This window comes from Ambystoma mexicanum, chromosome 1q (genome assembly GCF_040938575.1).
Source record: "Ambystoma mexicanum isolate Mex_15411 chromosome 1q, UKY_AmexF1_1, whole genome shotgun sequence".
NCBI lineage: Eukaryota > Metazoa > Chordata > Amphibia > Caudata > Ambystomatidae > Ambystoma > Ambystoma mexicanum.
In genome coordinates, this window is record NC_090922.1 from 1304803935 (window position 1) to 1304823513 (window position 19579).

At 47.1% G+C, this 19579-nt stretch overlaps 2 protein-coding genes across 3 annotated transcripts in view; one reads left to right on the top strand and one right to left on the bottom strand.

Annotated features, from left to right (window-relative positions):
• Positions 1-19579, top strand: part of LDLRAD1 (low density lipoprotein receptor class A domain containing 1) — a 225800-nt gene that overhangs the window by 185946 nt on the left and 20275 nt on the right. The window lies entirely within an intron of this gene.
• Positions 1997-19579, bottom strand: part of LRRC42 (leucine rich repeat containing 42) — a 300779-nt gene continuing 283196 nt past the window's right edge. The window contains exon 8 of the mRNA XM_069642156.1: positions 1997-2397. Coding sequence (XP_069498257.1) covers positions 2396-2397 — 2 coding nt within the window. The 3' untranslated portion in view covers positions 1997-2395. The remainder of the gene's footprint in view (positions 2398-19579) is intronic.

Consider the following 19579-nt stretch of genomic DNA (forward strand, 5'->3'; position numbering starts at 1 on the left):
CAGATCTATTCTCCTCTATTCTTCACTCCCACTAATCGATACTAATCTTCACTCAGTACACTCCACCCTCCTTCTTCCATTCCCTTCACTCTCCCAGTTACCTTTCCGAATCAATCCCGCTCATGCCGCTACTTTATCACTGTTTCACTCTCCCACTTTGTCTTACTCACTCACCTTAAATGCAATTTCACACCCAAGTACCACTTTCTCTCAACAACAATACCACACCTAAAAACACCCTCTCTGCTATCTTTCTCCACACTCTGCTCCACTGTTCTTCCACCGCCTGGTCTCTTGGTCGACCGTTGACATCATCAGACCTACCTGTAACGGTTTATTGAAAAGCCACCCTCAACACGGGGAGTTCCTTCCCTCCCCACTTAAGTGGTGATGCAACAAACTGTTTATCAGATTCTTTTTTAGCCCACTCTCAGACACATATCATGCCCCTTCGATCCCTCTCCCCCGAGCTAACAATGAGCCAAGAACCAGGCCTGTGTACGGGAAATATATTGGTATTTAAATTAAAAGTAATAGAAATTAGCACGAAAATGTCAAGTACCACTTTATCCGTGGCACAACATAATCAACTTCTCTCAGCATAAATAAATCACAAGAGAGTTAAAAAGAACACAATCACAATTCTTACTTGATGCAGATTTCACTTCATGAAATAATTACACTGATCAATAACAAAAGCACTTATGTAATGTGTAATGTTGATTTTCCTGCAGGGTTAAAAGGGGTAGCAGTAGGATTTCAAGATTGGTAAAAAAAAAAAACACATATGGCAATTATAGTTTCGCCCACACTTTTGGTTTAAAATAAACGCAGTAATTTATCGCTTTGTTTTTCAGACCCCTCCCCTTACTTTGGTCTAGGCTGGGAAGTCAGACAGAAAAATTGGAACGCTTTTGGGGAATTTTGGACACCCCTCTTCCTTAAAGAAGTCTGAGTCAGCTGGACAACAAGGATTACCCAATTAAATGATAGGCTATAGTTTTCAGCGCACACTGGGAAGTGAGCTTTGTTAAATTTGAATTTTAACACAGTTCACCCCGTAGTGTTCTGCCAAATGGGGAATTAATTAAATTCATATTTTTGGTTACATAGGCTAAGGATCTACACAGTTTTGCCCCACCACTCCCACCCACTATAAAGGGATAGGATTCAAGGCAAGCAGACTCCAAATTTTGGTTTCCCAGTGCTCAGTTCTACTCACATAGCAAGTCTCTGTTTAAGGTTCAGGAAAGCAAGCTGCATCTCATGACACTCTGGAAAGATAGGCCAGGGGTCTGGTCACTCCACTCTCAAAGATGGCCTCCCGCTCTCCACCCTAGGATCCAGTCAGCTTTGAGGACTTCGTAGGGATAGACAGCTCCACCCAGATGCACTCTCAGCAATCTCCTCTGGTGTCTCCTTACAGCTGTCAGATGGTAGGTTTCAGCAGCCTTCCTGATGGTCTGTCTCATTCCTCCGTCCTCCTGTCTTTCTCCTTTTTCTGTCTCCCATGTCCTATTGCAGTCACCCTTATATAGCAGCGATGACACCACCAATTTTACAATCTTGTGGAGGTACCCGGCAATAATTCCTGCCACTAGGGCTGGACAGTTACCCTTCTCTCTCCTCCCAGACTCAGCCTCCAAGTCAGGATTGGTTTAGGGGCAGGAGTAAATATGGCAATTCCCATTTGTCACCATCCTTTGTTCTCCTTTCAACTTTTTGGCAAGAAACTAATTATGTATCACAACTTCATAATTTTATTAGCAACTACCAGACCAAACATATTTTCTGTTTCAGCTAATCATGCGGAATTAGATAAGCCTACCACCAAATCTGTATCATGTAGCACAGCCATATGGCACCTTTCTGCCGTTTCCATAAAAAGCCCAGCAGTTATGAATGTATTAGTTATTAGGCATATCCCTAATTTCATTTTCCACTCGCTCACCAACTCTCACATTTGGAACATGTTCAGATCAGCCAGAAACACATCTTAAAAGGCAAGGCCATTTTTCTTTTATTGTTTAAAATCCTGCCATTCATGTGAAAGGGACTTCTGTTTGGGGCCTTTAAATGCACCCCACATGCCCCCGCCCCTGTTCTTCCATAACCCTTTATTGGGGAAGAGCAGGGCAGAATGGGGTTTCATCAGGTGTAATTTCCTTCATCAGGGAGTGGGTACTCCTGTCTGCTGTCTCCCCTTACATCTCTTGGTTGGGTGGTATGGCACCCCTTTTCTTCCTTCTTTTGGGAGTGGGCATTCCAACCTCCCCTTCCATATTTGGGTTGGAGGGCGTGGCACAGCACCCTGTTTTTTCCTTCCTTTTCAGGTCCCTGGAATTCCCACCAGACTCCTCTCTCACCTCCAGCCTGGAAATTAAGGAGGTAAGTTCTCTAATAAAAGATATAAAAAGAGTTTCACACACATTATTCCCTGGAAGATTTACATAAAATATACAACAACAATAACATATAATTTCCATTTCACAAAACACATTTTATTTGTTTTCTTCATCTGTATAATAATACCAAGTAAATTACTCCTGTTATATATATATATATATATATATTTGCATCTGATTTTTCAGCTCATCAATCAGTTCTCCTTTTGGGATGCGGATCTTGTAAGCAACAGGTGATATTTTATCTACAATTTCAAAGGCACCACGCCAAGATGGGAGGAATTTCCACTCCCTGGTTTGATTCCTTTGAAAATTGTACAGGTAAACCTTTTCACTTATTTCATACTCTTTCTTGGTGGTCTTTAGATCATAATAGGTCTTCATTCCTTCAGCCGACCTTTCTAAATTGCGCTGAGCATAAGCAAAGGCCTGCTGGAGGTGCTTCCTTAAATTTTCAATGTACTCATGAGTAGTGGACGCATTTTTCAGTGTCTGCTCCGGAGTCCTATAGAGCAGATGCTGTGGTAACAAAATTTTTCGGCCGATCATGAGCTCGAATGGAGACATCTTTGTTGCAGAAGATGGTGTAGACCAAATAGCCATCAGGACAAGCTGCAACCGGATGGCCCAACTGGGTCCGGAGTCTGCCACTAACGTCTTTAAGATACAATTGTTTTGTTGTACCCCTTGACCCCGCCACTTGAGGCCCGGCGGTAGGCAATGTGGAGTTTGCTTTTTACCCCTAGAATCTCCCACATCTTTGCCATCACCTCACTGGTAAAATGGCTTCCTCGGTCCGACTCAATCCTTTGTGGGCCGCTGAAATGAGAGAAGATGTGGTTGATCATTAGTGCAGCAGCCGTCCCGCCTTACATTTTGGGGCTGGAAGACGTTCTACCCACTTTGTGAACAAGCATTTCACAGTCAACATGTACTTGTTTCCTCTTGAGGAGCGAATCACTGGCCTGATGAAATCGACTTGCAAATCTGACCAAGGCAGTGTCATTCCTCTTTTTTGTAGGGGAGCTCTGTGTGTGTGAGTGAACTGGGTTGGAATTGAGCACACCCAAGACACTCCCCTTTAGGTAAGTGTCGAAGTCCTGGCCCATGTATGGCCAGTAGGCAAACTCACACAATATTTCCAATGTTATATGAAACACCCTATGACCGGCAGTGGCAGCGTCGTGGGAGTGATTCAACATCAGATTGAGGTAGGTACTACCCACTGGTCACTGCCACATAGGGCTCTCCTTACCAACAAACCGTCTTGGATCCGGAACATCTTGGAAAACTTCATCAACACCCAGAGATCCTCTTTACTGGCATAATCTGACTCTGTTAGAGGAAAGCTCATGGGGGTCTTCAATGTGTTGATAAAATGTCCCATTGATCGGGTCCTCTTTCTGTGCAGTAATCAAATCTGCATCTGAGGTATCTTTACTCCACTGGGCTGTTGAGAGTTCGCTGTTTGTCCAAGATTGTGACCTGGTGACAGCTGCCATTTGGATTTCACCCAGCAGTGATTCTGTTTCTATGAAATCCCCCTGCATTCCCAATCTTATCTGGACCCTCTATCTTGGAATGACCTCTTCCAATAGATGGACATCTCATTGGAGATCAGCAGATCGTCGATTGACTGGATGAGTTTGGCATGCTTTAGGGGTTTGTTGTTGGCACAAAGCATGCCTCGATTCTTCCAGGTAATTGGGTGCTCCACAAACCATTTCCTGACATAATCAGAGTCAGTGATTATGAGCAGTTCATTGAGTTGGTGCTGCGCTGCAGTGAGGATGGCTTGATAAACAGTCTGTAACCTGACTATTTCGGGGTCCTATTTTATAACCAACAGAGGGTTCTGTGGTATCATTCACCTAGGCATTCCCAATGCCAGCTGCCAGTTCTTTTTCTCCATTATCATCAACATGGTAGGAGCACCCATCCATATAAACTGTGGGTATCCCTGACACGTGACTTCTTCACAGACCCCTGTGTGGGAAAGTTAAGTATGTCTCCATGTTGTTGTTGGTCATTAGACTTTTGTCCTCGAGACAGTTTTCTTGAGCACAATCATGCAAGTTGGCCAACCCTTGTGCTAGGGGACTCTTGTTGTTTTGGCCATATCTGACCTCCACAGGAAAGCCTTGCATAGACAGAATCCAGGAAGTAATTCCGGAATTACTAACTTCCCTGCCTGGATTCTGCCCGGATTCTGTCACTTTGTAGATACTGCAAGTGTTGGTGAGGAATCTCGACAATGATGTGCTCCCCGTGTATGAATGGGCGGTAATTTTTCAGCACCCACACCATTGCCTGGAGTGCCTTCTCTGAGTCATTGAATTTTTCCGCCACAGAGGACAAAGTCTTGCTCATGTATGAGATGATTTTGTTGCACTTGTTAAGCTTTTGGTACAATACTGCTGTTAGGCAAGCACCTGAGAACCCTGTCTCCAAGAAAAACTCCTTGTTCTGTAAGAGGTAAGCCAAACAAGGAGCCTGGGAAAGGCTTCTTTTCAGTTGTTTAACTGCCTCAGATTGTTCTGGACCCCACTCCCACTTCACTCCGGCCTTTCATAAATGGATCACGGGTCGAGTGACCTCTGCGTAATCTTCAATGAACTTTCAACTATAAGTCCAAGAAGGCTTTTTAATTCTCGCAGAGTGGTAGGGTTTTTTAATTTCACTAAGGCTTCCATCATCTTTGCCTGGGCATTAAGACCCTCGGGAGTGAACTCATGCCCTAAGAAGTTTACTCGGGTGTTACACCACTGTGCCTTCTGAAAGGACAGTTTTGCTCCAGCCTTCTGCAAATGGGTAAGAACATAGCAGATTTCTCCTATACATTCCTTCACAGTTGAGCTCTTGATCAAAACATCATCCACATAGGCCAGGTTTCCCCTTTCGCCCAAATCGGGCATTACCTTATGTAGGAAGATGTTGAACTCATTGCCGAAGTTTATGTATCCAAGGGGGTTCGGGTCCACGTGTTCTGCTGACCCCCCCAAGGTAAAGCCAAGCTTGTACTGGTCTTCCCTACTCACGGGTACTGTCCAGTAACCGTTGGTCAGGCCAATGACCCTTGGATCTGGGTCAGTCCCTGATCGATGTAGGGAAGGGGCCATCTTGACATGTGGACCTGTCTGTTCAACTCCCTCAGGTCTACACAAAGTCTCCATTGGCCGTTTGGTTTAAGGACCCCCAGTACCGGGTTGTTGAAGGTACTGTGGATCGGACGAATTATCCCACAGGATTCAAAATTCTTAACAATCTCTGTGAGTGACTCCATGGATGCTAGAGGTATTGTTTGGTATTGTTTCACAAATATAGGAGCCATCTCGGTGTCCATGGGAATGGTGGATGAATGAATGGATGTGCGTCCACAGTCATATGAGTCCACTGAAAAGATATCTTGGAATTCCAGGAAGACCTGTTTTAGCTTTTGTCTTTGCTCCTCAGTCTCTCAGGCATCAGCCAGATTGATCCTTTCCTCAACCATCTGTTTGAAACCTGAAAAGACCTCTGGCTTGGCAATTTCAGCATTATCCTCCAGTTGGGTGGGGAGATCTCTTTTGATGGTGTTGACCTGGACAGGGGAGTCAAGGTAGTGGTCCTTGACACTGAACACTACCTCCTCCCTCCTGATGTCACAGGTCACCTCTTCCACACCGTAGGGGCAGGAGGAATACACCAGGAAATTCCCCCCATGCCTAGTAAAAATCTTTTCTGGAAGAATACCGTCGCTGATGTCGAAACAATCGCTTGGGATTGGTCCCATGATGTATACTCAGGCGAGCACTGGTTCCTCCCCCTCATTTACCTGAATGGGGAAAAACAACTGCTCGCCCTTTTTCTGAATGTCCGTCAGACTTTGAGCGGATTCTTCCTTGTCTGGTTTCACGGGACTCAAGGTTTCTTCTGATTTAGGACTGGTGTAAAATGGTGGGGTGTTCCCTTCCAATGTGTATTGCCACCTAAGCTGGGAGGAAGGTTGATTTTCAAGAATGGAGAAGGGTTCCCATCACCAGTTTATTCTGCTACAGAGATGACAGTGATGTCTGGGACTTGATTATTGTTTAAATGGAACTCTACATTTTCAGAGCGTTGATCAATTACGTGACAGGTACCATTCAGGCTTACATAATTGGTACTAATTTTTAATTTAATAGGGCGGTTAGTCTGAGTCCAGAGGTGTGCCCTCTGGAGTCAAAACGATCACCAGATGTTTCAGCCGTTGCGTCCAATTTTTATGTCCAGATCTGCAGTCCCTGCGACAGAAATATCATTCCTGTCGAATGTTTGGAGTTGTCTGGGAAGTGGCATAAGTGGTATTTGGTGGCCCTCCCCCCGTCCCAAGTTTAGTTGGTCAAAGGTCCTTTTTGTCAGGAGGGTGGCTTGATATCCAGTATCCACCAGAGCTGTTGATTCATACTGACCCTGCACCTTAACCGGCGCATATGATAGGCCTTCTTTCTCCTCCAAGGTGCAAAGAAGAGAGTGTGATTTATTTGACAGCCGGTGGTCATTTTCTTAATATTGAACTCCAACACTGTGTGATCTTGGGCAGATTTATGTGTCGGAGTTCGGGGTTCTGTAAAAAAAACAATGCTACTCGCAATGGGAGTTGTTGGGGAATCCTCCTTTTCCCCAGCTCCTTGGCTGTCCCCAGTTACCTGGCAACAGTTCGCAGAACCTGTTTGGATAAAGGACACACCCTCCGTTTCACTTCTGTTTGGCTCACATGTTTGGGGTTGAATGGTCGGTCTCCATACTTACCCTGTCCCAATCAGTTTCTTTTTGGACCCATTTATCTTTGGGAGGTCTGCCCCTGTTTTTGAAAGAGAAGGTCTGCTTACCTGAATCTTCCAGGGATTCTTCTCTTTCAAAGGGGATAATCCGGAGATCCACAAAGTGGGTTCTTCTTTGGCCTCTCCAACTTACCCGTTGCTCTTTGTGTTCTAACATTTTGGGGGTAGAACAGACTCTTTCAGGCTGAGAAGTTTTTAGGGGTTCTGTTTGGGTGAGAAAGGAAGCTTCCTCAAGGGCTTGGCATCTCCCCTCCAACCAGGCCCCCTCCTCCGGAACCTGTGGTTTATCGGAGGTTTCCTCCTGCCGTTTCCCCCCTGGGGCATCAGACCTGGGTGTTGGGGAATTCTGGGAAGCAGGGTTAGGGTGAGAGTTGGACTGAGCCTTCAGCATGTGCCCCAGATCATTCGTCTGTTTCTGGACCTGTCGCCCCAGCTGCGAGACCTTGTCTGGGTGGTAGGGAGGTCTCGAGTCATACCTCTGCTGCTCCAGAATGGGTAACTGTCCCTTCTCTCAAAATACCTCTCGTATTGGAAATTCCCCCCACAATTTTCCATCCTGAATCTCCCTTCTCCAGGTCCAGTGATCTATTGTCCTGGAACCGGGGAGAGAGAGGAAGATTGTTTTGGAAGTTCTGGTTTGGGGGATATCTGGGGGAAAAGTTCAGATTGGGAAGTGGAGTGATACTTCTCTCCTGAGGGAAGTTTGGAGGGAAGTTTCTCGGGGCAGTACTTACCTGATTAGCCCCCTCCCCCCCTTGGGCCAGGGGATTGTATACATACCCCAGGATTGGTTTAGTACCCTTGTACCTAGAATTTATATAGGTGGTAGGGTCTTCGGGATCATTGTTCTGGGCCCCCGCCTGACTGCCATTCGATTGGGCTGGGGGTCCCTTCTGCTTTCCATTTTGCTTGTTGACAGGAGGGCTACTTTTAGGCCTCCCTGTCTCCAGATCCAATGGAGGGTAGTTTTTACCTCTGTCACCTTTGCAGTAGCAGGGGTGTTAGGTGGTTTGGGGGGTTTTGACAGTATTTTTACTCTCAGCAGGCTTTTGGACCTCATAAATCCTGTTGGCCTGTTCCATCACCCAATCCAGGGTCCTATGCTCATGGACGTTGCACACCAACTCAGTCTTTATGTATTTGGGGAGAGCATGGAAATATGAACTCCCTGCTATTGGTGTTCACCCGCCGGTAAGTCTGAGCAAATGTCCACTTTAACTCCTGCACAAATTCCCTAGGCACCTGATCTTCCCCACACTGCAAGTTAAATGCAGCCTTACAAGCCGCCCTCTTGTTGGTTCACATGTGTGGAATTTTTTTTCAGTATGGCCGCCTTATAGGTGGACCCTTTATGATGATGCTGGTCCTCCAGTCCTGCAAAGAAACTGGAGTACTCAGATGAGAACGCCCATTTTGTATATGCTGTACAATTCACATCATTCCTGGAATGATGCCATCATCTGCTCATAAAGTTCCAGGTGCTCTGCTACTGAATACTTGGCATTCTTGTGGTATGGGGCCAGGAAGCTCTTTATGGCTTTGATTTGTCATATTGGGTCTTTCACAAAACCCTTGCTCTGCTTTGCTGTCTTTTTCTTCCTTTCCACCCAAGTCTATTCATCTTCTGACTCAGAACTGCTACCGGTACTCCCTTCCCTGTCTTCTAGGCGCTCCCTATCTCTATGAGACTGGGAATATCTCCCACAACTACAGGGTTTGGACTCCTCTTGCCTGTACCAAAGTGAACTCTCAGTGTCACTCTCCCTGGAGTTCCTTTTAGGCTCAGGATAGAACCCAGTTTCCTCATCCCTCCTACCGGGGAGTCTGGGGAATTCCCCCCTTCCCCTGAATATACAGAGGTTTTTAGAATGCCCTTCCTAGGCTGAAGGTCTGGCTTTTCTCCTTCAGCGAAGCGGGCAAGGTGGTCTCTTTGTAGTCGCATCTTCAGCCAATCTAACTCTCTGACTTTCTCCTCATACGGGTTTTCATGGTCTAAAATACTTACCGTATTATTCCTTACATCCCAGGACACACTGGTCCGGACACTTTCCCTTCCGTGTGGAAGAGATGAATACCCACCAATTTCAGACAGAGACTGGCCTTCTTGATCAGTTGGGCTAGGCCTGGGTAACTCTAACTGCCTCATGTCAGCCTCTTCTTGATAGGTGGCATGCATGAGGTTGGTTCCCATTTGTGCACGAGAGGTTGTAAATGACTGGCATGAGGCCCCTGTTCGGAAGGGCGCCTCACCTTGATTAATGGGTCTTGTCCCATATCCTGATTGTTCAGGGTGCCTGACATCCTGTTTATAATTGTTCGATTTCCTTGGTGAGGCTCTCACACCCGTGTCTCACCTTATTTATTTGCTGTTGGTAGTCAGAGAGCTGGCTTTTTAATTCTGACACTGAGGCCTGATTAATCTCATGCACCCTGCTCTGAGCTACCAACCGATCCTTTGTTTGCTGCACCTCCTGCTGAAGAGACTCATCCTCCCTCTGTGAGCCTTGTAGGCTGCGTGCACATTCAAGGCGCTTTTCCTTCATGAGACTAATCTCTTTCTCTTGTTCATCCCTACATTTGCTGCCTCTGATAGTTCAGCTTCTATTTGCCTCACTTGCTCTACAAACATTCCTCTCTTCTCTAATTCTGGTCATTTCCTGAGAACGTGGCTGTTCCTTTTCTACCTCCATTTCCAACTGATTTATCCTCTGTAATAGGACTCTGTTTTTATTTTAAATGTTTTTTATTGGCAGTTGTGTTATACATCACCCGTTTGGTGTATATTTATTATTTCAATCAACGTGCGCATGGTAAAGCACGAGTTCACAGTAACCAATATGTAATAAAGAAAAGAAACAATACACAAACCAACTAAACAACCAGTCTTCGTAGCCAAGTTATTGTTCTAGGTTTCATAACCCCTCCTTATTATGCAGTCTGGACATCTGGAACTCATGGATATTGGTCTGGTAAGGAGTGCCAGGACCAGGTGCACCCCTGCTGGGCCTCAGGTGTTGTTTGTTTAGCTACTTGCGGTTCCAGTGGGTAGTGGCAGTTCAGGGGAGTTTATCTTTGGATGGGCGGAACACATCCCAAACTAGGGCCTTCAAGTCCTCATATGCTGGGCTTGCCTCCCCTCCCGCTTTGGCCACCCCCTCACCCCATACTGTTGTCTCCGCTCCTGTCCAGTGTTCAAGTTCCTTGTACCACCTGTGGGCCCTTCGCAGATTTCCATGCCATTGCTTTGGATCTTTTGGCCAGCACGCATACCATGTCCATCAGTTTCACTATGCGTCTCAGTTTGCTTATTCTTGGATATGCTCCCAGGAGGCATTCCTTTGGGGACCATTCGTATCGTGCCACCCCACCTCTTTTACAGGTCTGTTCTATTTTGGCCCAGAAAGTTTGGGTCTTCGGGCAACTCCAGAACATGTGTGCCACACCCGCCCTTTCTGAATTGCATCGGGGGCACAGGGGTTTAGTGTTTCGACTGAATTTGGCTATTCTGCCTGGTGTCATGAATGTTTTACACAGGATCTGTAATTGTATTAGCCTACACCTAGTGCTCCTGGACACCTCCCGGGGGTACAACAGGATCCTCTCCCATTCTTTTTCAGTTAGGTCTATCCCGAGGTCCGTCTCCCACCTTGATTTCAGGGCTTCGCTTTTAGGGTTAGGTCTATTCGCTAGCTGGGCATAAAGTCTAGAGATTGGTCTCCACCGGTCCCCTAGATTGTATAGTAGGGTTAGTAGTTGATCCTGCTCAGGTTCACCCGGCCACTCTTTCCACTGCTTCTTGGCCCCCTCCCCGGCCCTCCCGTACCACAGGAACTGGCCTTTGGGTAGGCCCTCTTTCTCCACCATGGATTCGAAGTCTCTAAAGGTCCCATCTTTGTATGTGTCCTCCCAGGTGTAAATTCCATATCCCACCCATATTCTCATCCGGGCTAGGTCCGCTTTCCCTTTGCACACTCCTGCTGAAATCGGGATATCCGAGGTGTAGGGATGTGCCCCCCCCGTGAGTTTCAGAGTCCTGTCCCAAATCTTCCTGCCCAGTTCAGCTAACATCGGGGTCCTCCCCAGGCATCCCTCCGGGACCCATAATATTTCTTTCAGGTTCACTGCCATCACTGGTTGCCTGAGCAATCTGGTTTCAGAGGAGGTCTCGACCACCAGCCATTTGGCCACGTGGCTCATCTGGGCTGCCAGATAGTACCTTTCAAGGTCCGGTAGTTGGATACCTCCCGCTTTATATGGTAGTGTTAGCGTGTCGAGGGGTATCTTGTGTCTGGTGTTGCCCCATATTAGCTCTCTTATTAACTTCTCTAGCAAATGAAAGAAGGAGGTTGGAATGTAGCAATGTACATTATGGAAGAGGTACAGGAACCTCGGCAGTACTATCATTTTGACCACTGCGGCCCTACCCATCACCGATAGTGGTAGTTAGGACCAAAACTTCATTGATCTCCTTAGCCCATGCATTGCTATTTGTGTGTTACCGTCGTGCATCTGTTCAGGTGTTTGCCAGATGTTAACCCCCAGATATATGAATGTGTGTAGCTGCTATTGGATACCAACCATTGGAAGGTCGGCCGCGCCTTCCCAGACCAATCCCGCCAATGGGAATGCGCTGGACTTCTCTCTATTGAAGGAGATCTCTGACAATCGGGCAAAATTCTCTAGGACCGCTAGGACTGTTGGCAAGTTAAGATGGGGGTCTCTCAGGTATAGTAGTACATTGGGCCTCATTCCAAGTATGGAGGTAGTCATGGCACTATTTGCGCCATGACTGCCTCCCATACCGGTACCGACTCCGGTTTGGTGAAAGGGGGACTTACCGGTCCAGTCCGACCTTGGAGGGACTGGTAAGTCCCCATTCACCAAACCATTCCCCATTCCCATTTGAGCCCCCATAGGGCTCAATGAATGGGAATGGGGAAGTAGCTAATAACGATACCGTTATTAGCTCTAAAGTCCCTTAACGGGTCCTGTCCTTAACACCTGGTCAGACCAGGCGGTAAGGAAGGGACCCGCTAAGGGAACTCGGAATAGGGCGCAAAGGGATTACCGGCACTGGTGTTCTTACTGGTGCAGGTAATCCCTTTGCGCCCAACTCGTAATGATGCCCATTGTCTGCGTACAATGAGACAATGTAGTATTCGCCCCCTATTTTGATGCCAGCATCGAAGAACTGTTTCCTCATATATATGGCGAGTGGTTCTAGGCCCAGGATATATAACATTGGGGACAGTGAACAACCCTATCTGGTGCCCCTCTGGATATCCCACAGTACTGACACTATCCTCCCAGTCTTTACTCGGGCTACCAGTGATTGGTATAGTATTTTAATCCATCGTATAAAGGGTTCCCCCAATCCGAATTGTCTTAGGACCTCTAGCAGCCACTCCCAACATATGGAGTAAAAAGCTTTTGTGGCGTGAAGGGATACCACTGCGTATGATTCTTGTGAGCCATTTGTTTGTGCTATTATGTGTTGCAGCCTACGTAGGTTCCCAGCGAAGTTCCGGCCTTGTATAAACCTATGTTGGTCCTCATGCACTATTGTCCCTATAACTTTTGTAAGCCTTTTGGCTAATATGGTCGTTAATATTTTAATATCATAGTTGAGCATGGCCAGTGGCCTATACGAGCCACATTCAACTTTGGGTTTCCCTGGCTTAAGTATCGGTACCACAAGTGGCTCCCTCATGCTGTTCGGCAGCGTTCCTTTCTCATATGATTCATTAAACACTTCCAGGAAGGTGGGGGCCAGGTCAACGTCGTATACCTTGGGCCCTTTGGGCTTCATTCAATGTTGGCAGGCCAATCTCGTCTAGTGTGCCTAGGATGTCTTCCTGTGGTAGCACTGTGGCATGACCATACAGTCGAGTGTAGAATTGCTTAAACTCTTTGTTGGTGTCCAGCTGTGATACGAGAACTTCGCCACTGGAGTCTTTAATTTCAGTGATTGGGGGTTTCGGGTCTTCCTTCTTGCATAGCCACGACAGAAGTCTACTCGGCTTATCGCCCTCAGCATGTGCCCTCGTGGACTTGCTTATGTAGTCAAACTTCGTTAATCTGGCCCATGCATTTTGACAGTTCATTCTGACTGCAGAGAGTTCCTCCTCTGCCTCCCTTGTCTGGGGTGCAGTGGTTTCCAGCTGTGTAATCCGGCTCTCCCCCGCCTCAAGTTCATTCCTAAGTGTCTTCCCGATTCCCCCAGCCCTAGCAATGGCCTCCCCTGAACCACCACCTTTAATGCTTCCCAGATCGTGTCCCAGCCTTTCATGCTCCCCACAATGATGTCTAAATATTCTCGTATTTTGTCTCTGAGGTCTTCTCTGAAGGCGCGGTCTGTGAGCGCTTCTGCCGGCATTAGCCACATTGGTATGGGTGGTTTAGGTCCACGTATTTTCCACGCCATTAGTAGTGTGGAGTGGTCCAATATCGATCTTCCCAAGTAAGATATTGCCTCCACTTGGGTAGGTGTTGCCTATCCATCAATAAGTAATCAATTTGAGTGTAAAGTGTGTGGGGTGATGAGAAATAAGAGTATTCTCTATCGTTTGGGTGCAGCTCTCTCCAGACCTCTACTAGGTCCAAGTTCTCCAGCGTTTTGTTGAATGTGGAGTGGGTTTGGGTAGGATGTGGCGTTGGGGGGATTGATCTGTCCAGTGTGTAGTCGCGTATACAGTTGAATACAGCAATAAGTTGGCGTGGTTCGTCTTTTCTTCGGAAGCTGTCTGTCCCCAGCTGGGTCCCTCAGCAGTCTGATTTCTGTTTTGCGGCTGCATCTTCTCCGCTTGCCATATTATTGTGCTCAAGCCACATATTTGCTGCTGCTAGAGTCTCGAGGAAGATAGCTCTCCCTTTGTATATAATCTTGAGCCTGGAAGGGTAGAGCAGCATGTACTTGAGGTTCAGCTGTCGTAGTCTGGCTTTAATTGGGACAAAGGAATTTCTTGCCCTCTGAACCGCCAGGGTGTAGTCCGGGTATATTGTAATCTTAGCATTGTCTTTGCTTATCGCACCCCCCTCTCATGAGTAGAGTAGTATGATCTCCCTATCTTGAAAGTTAAGGATCTTAGCTATGATCAGGCGGGGGTAAGATCATGGTGGTGGCTTTTTCTGAAGTGCCCTGTGCGAGCCAACCCGGACCGATTTTTTGTTGAAGTAGGGTCTCCACGAAGTTTGTAGGGTTAGAGCCTTCAGTTCCTTCTGGAACACCGAGTAGGCAGACATTGTTGCGTCTGGATCAGCCTTCTGCATCTTCGGCCCTTTCCTCCAGTATCCTGTTGTGTCTCTCCAATTGCCCAATTCTTTCTTGTGCATCTTTTAGCATAGTGGACATTTCGCGTTGCTCTGATTCTGTAGTTGTTACTCGTTCCGCAAGGTTGCGCATATCGTGGCGTATTAGTTGCATGTCTCTTCTATCTTAGTGTCAATGAAGGTGCACAGCCCGGATATTGCCTCTAGTATTTGTGTACCCTTGGAGTGTTCTCTGGGAATTTGTTGGGTTGATTCGGTCCCTTTGGCTTCTAGCCTTTGTTCCTTCAGTCTAACTGTGGCAAAGGATTCCATAATGCTGTTTTTCTTTTTCCCTCTGGGAGGGAACATGTCCACGTGCTGCAGGTTGAGACTGTGGTGGGACGCCAGTGTCGGGGGGAAATTCTCACGGGGTCGGCTGAGCCGTCCGCGGACCTGCGGGCAGGGAGGCCCCAACTCCTCCCGTGTATCCCAAAGATGAGTATGAGGCACACGCAAGAAGCAAGGTGATTCTGCTGTTTATTGAACAAACGGCAGGGATGGATCAAGGATCGTACGCGTCCGTCCTGACACACACCCTTCATCATGGGCTCGCAGGCTCTTTTTACCTTAGTATGACGCGCTACTTGCGTCACCTGGGAAAGTTAGCAAGAAACCTATCGCCACTCTGGATTGGCTCCTCGAGTGGTAGGGTTAGTATAGCATACGTATAGAGAGCATTGTTAGTGGTTGAGGGTTAGTCAGGTGGTGTACTTGGGTTGTCCCTTCAAATTGATACATGAAAATTGTTACATGGAGACCCCTGAGGATTGGTCAATGTTAGTGGCGTCAGTGATAAGAGCCCCATGTTCTGATTGGTCCACACACGAGCCCCCCAGTCAGGGACCATCGCTGTTCCCAGCTCGCGGTGCACCTGTCATTTGCAACAATGTTTCACTATGGGTATGTACAGACAATGTGAGATTTATTCATGTGCTGTAAGGCCGGCTACTCCCACCGCTGCAGATGTCTTTTGAGACGCTTTATAGTATCTGCCTGAGTCTTGAAGCGGGGAATCCAGGCGTCTCCCTCCTCCCGGGCCTGGCACCCTGTCAGGTTTGGCTTGATCACGTGAGGTGGGACCGTGTTTGAGGCAGAATTCTGCACGATTAATATTGTTTTTTTTTTCACTGTATGCCTGGCTTGATTGCAGGTGTGACCTTGGCGCCGGCTTGTGGCATGCGAATTAGCAACATTGTGCCCTTGACTGTCTGCTTTCGCCGGGCTCATTCTGCGGGATCAGCAACCGAACTCTGGCTCATTCGATGTTCAAGGGACTCTTGCTTGAGGCCTACTTGGGCCTGGTGTATAAGTGGAGCCATCTGATACACAGGCGCTTTAGGTTATGGTATCATATTGCTTTATCTCCAATATCTTGTCTTCATTATACTTTTCCTTATTGCGCATGGTTTTAGGAGAAGTGTTAGCAAACTTTTTTAGATGCGTTCATTGTGCGTCTGGCGTTTCTGCATTTTGAGAAGCCTATGTGAAAAATAATAAAGATGCGCGTCTGTGGGTGTGTCCGTCACCTATGTCGTAGCACTGAGTATGTTCTTCGTGTGGATTGGTGTGGGAGTGTCCAGTGTGTATGTTGCACGGGTATTCTGACCGTTGGCTAGGCCGTCATGGCATCTCTAACGATGTGTTGAGTTAGTGTTGTATGATTCAGTCGAGTCCTTCCATGCCGCAGGCATCGGCAAGGGTATGGCAGGCTGGCGGGCACGCGGGTGGGCACATCCGTATGTTCTTGTACCAGGGTATTTGGTCGTCTGGTAGATGGGCAAACTCTTCTCGTGGCGGGTGCCTGGGCCGCGATCCTCTAGGCCAGGGGAGAGAGGGGATTGGTGGGAGCCTTTTCTTCCATTCTCCCACTTCAGTCCCCCCTCTGGTCGACTTGTCGACCACAAACATATCCTTTTCCTTATCTCCTCTCACTCTCCATATTTTAGCTACTGCTCCCAAATGTCCCTAGTGGTTCACATGGTCTTCGAATGACCAATACATATATACACACGTTCCTCCAGGTGTGCAGTATACCCACTTCCCTATGTAGCTCCTTGGGTTTCTTGGGTTTTCGAGCTTCACAGATGGTGGGTCCAGATGGTTGGTGATGATCTGGTTGCGCAACTTCTCTCTTTCCTTTATTATTATGCCTGTGTGTTGACCGTCATCTGCTGGCATCAAGGGGTGCATACCAACCATTTCGATCATCTCGTCAGTGGTTCGTGCCTTCCGGGCCTTCCAAAATCTTATCAAGATCAGTGCAGCTCCAGCCAAAATAATGCATCCAACTATAATCTTCAGTCCATCTGACAGCCAAGATGGCATCCACGACCATAATATCGAAAACCAGCCGTCGTCCTTTTTCACGCCTTTACTTTCATCCATCATTTTGGAGTGCATCTGGGCCAATTGTGATACTGCTTCCGTCAGTGTACCATTGTCAGCATCGTTAGCAGGAATAAATGTGCAGCATGATTGTCCTATCTTAGCGCAAACTCCTCCTTCCATTGCTGTGAGGAGGTCCAGTACATATCTGTTCTGTAGTGCTACCATCCTCACTGCTCTTTTATTGCGTTGAATCCATTTACTGTAGAATTAATTGTCATCATTAGTTCCCATCTAGTTATCTGGAGCCATTTTGCGTTTGCGTAAGCCTGTAGTCCCGGATGTATTATTGAGGAGAAGAACATTGCTGCTCTGCTGAATAGTCTGTGCTCTGGCGGGATTGAAGTGAGTGCTGTTTCCGACCGTCCCCATAGGTAATTTCCTGTCAAAGGTTCTCCTTGTCTTTTCTTTCTATTCAGGACAGTGTTGTTGCCGCTGTGTTAGTTTTCTGGTTCCTTCTGGGAGTGTACAGATCTCTTCTTCCTCTTGTTTCCTTCATCCATTTTGGGAAAGTTTGCCACATTCACATGTTTCTGGGGCACCACTAGTGATGGTACATTGACGTGTACCATTGTGCATATGCCATTCCACAGAGGGGGCAGTGTGTGGTATGCCTTATCTCCGCAGGCCCAGTAATGGTCCATCACCACTGCTGTTCCTGCTCCCCCCTCAGGTAACTCCGTCACACTTGCACAGTTGGTGTTGTATCCCACGTCCACTTCTCCTTTATGTTGGTAGCATAATTTAGGCGCAGTCAGTGGCAGTATTGTTATTGGGTCTTCCTTCTCTATCCACGTTAGCAGGGGTACGTACTTGACCCAGGTCATCCAACATCTGTCGTTGTGTTCAGCAATACTCTTAGTATCCTCTCTCGTTATCATGTTGCTGCCAACCACTCCTATGTCCCACTTGTCACCCAGGTACACCTTCCCTGTTATTATTATCAGTGGTCTTTCCCAACATCCTTGTTTACCAGGAACTTCAGTGGCGTACCAATCACATGGTAGGTACTGTAATGTTACTTTCTTTGTTTCTCCTTTTTCAGGACCGCTTGTTATGTATCTGAATGCTTCAGCGTACAAACTGGCCTTGTGGTAACTCAAGTAATCCTTGAGGAAGTTGTTTTCGTACGGGTATGTGTCTCGTGTTTTCCATACCAGGTGCACCGTGTTCCCTTGAAATCTCCCTTTCGTTTGGAACAGTGCCAAATATATTATACATCGTGTTGTTTTTTCATCAATTTCCGTGGCAACGAAAGTTCGGGAAGCGCTCATGGCGTATGGGATCAATGAGCAGACGTAGCAGCTGTCTTCTGTTGTCTGCTTACCTATTTGAGTCATGTGTTGGTACCACATGTTGTTCGAGACGTGTGCTGAATCTTGTATGTAGTCGTCAATACCTTTGTTGTCTGAGTATGTGCTGCGTTTAACTCTATTTCCCTTGTGTGGGATTTTGCTAGTACCACCTGACGTAACACCTGTTGCAGCCGGGGTTGGGGGTATGTTAGATTTGGGAACGGAACAGCCAAAATATGGATAGCACAACTGTTCTGCCATACAGAGGCAGCCAAGAACCCGGTGATCATCAAAATCCCTATCATTTTTAATACAGATGCTAATCTCACCGGCATTTTGCTCTTACCTTGCTGCAGTCCGGCAGCTAATTCTTGCGACGTTAAAGTTGCCCGCCTGAAAATTCTCAATATGCTCGTTATTAGTGTTAGTTGTTATTTTCAAGCTCTCCCTATCAAGTAGTCGTTCAGTGCCCAGGCGAAGAGCTGTTCCCACGCCAATCTAAGTGATCTATCTCTTAGGACAGGCAAGTAAGGGTGGAGATGGGGCATCGACTGTTCTATGGCCAAGAGAAATGCTGTGTAGTAGACACGTACCCTCCTTCTTTTTAGGTACTTTGGCCTTTTTATGTGATAGACAAATTGGTGTGATAATTCTTCAGGGTAGTTATCGTCTGATGGTAGCATCTACCCCTGGGCAGTGAACATTGTTAGTTATTTACTTTCTTAGCAGTATAATAATACACGGTACCTGCATGTGCGAGAGAAAAAGAGAACATTCAAGTGTTTACATGTGTATATGTGAAAAATAATGTCCTTCAGTTGGGTTACTGCTGCAGTGAGAGGGACGTCGATAGGCAGGGGGTTTATGGTTCAACTGGCGGAAGTCTCTTTACTCTTTGATCGTGTGACCATAGGGTGGGCGGTGTGGGAATTACCCTTCTCTATGCCAGTAGTTGTCTCTGGGGAATCTGGGGGGTGGTGGGGTAGGGAGACACTTGGGCCGTTGGCTGTGGTAGAAATCTCTTCCTCCATCGGTGACGCTGTTGTTGTTCTTCCAATGGCCCTGTTGGTGACGCTAGGGCGGGTCTGGAGTTTGCAGATCTTTACGTCGTGTAGGTGATTCCAGGCACGTTTGTCCTGTAGCTTTACTGCTCTTGTTGATACTTCCTCTACCAGTTGGGGGCCAGTGAAACGTGGGCTGTTCCACTTCCTGTTGAAGTTGCGGAGTAATACGTGGTCACCTTTAGCAATTTTGCACAGGTTTTCTTTTTCTTGTTCTCTGTCCTCGTCTTCTTGTTGATCACTCTTAGACCCGCCCCGCGTGCGCTCGAGCTGTTGAGACACAAACACTACACTAGTAATCAAAGAAGACACATATTGGTACA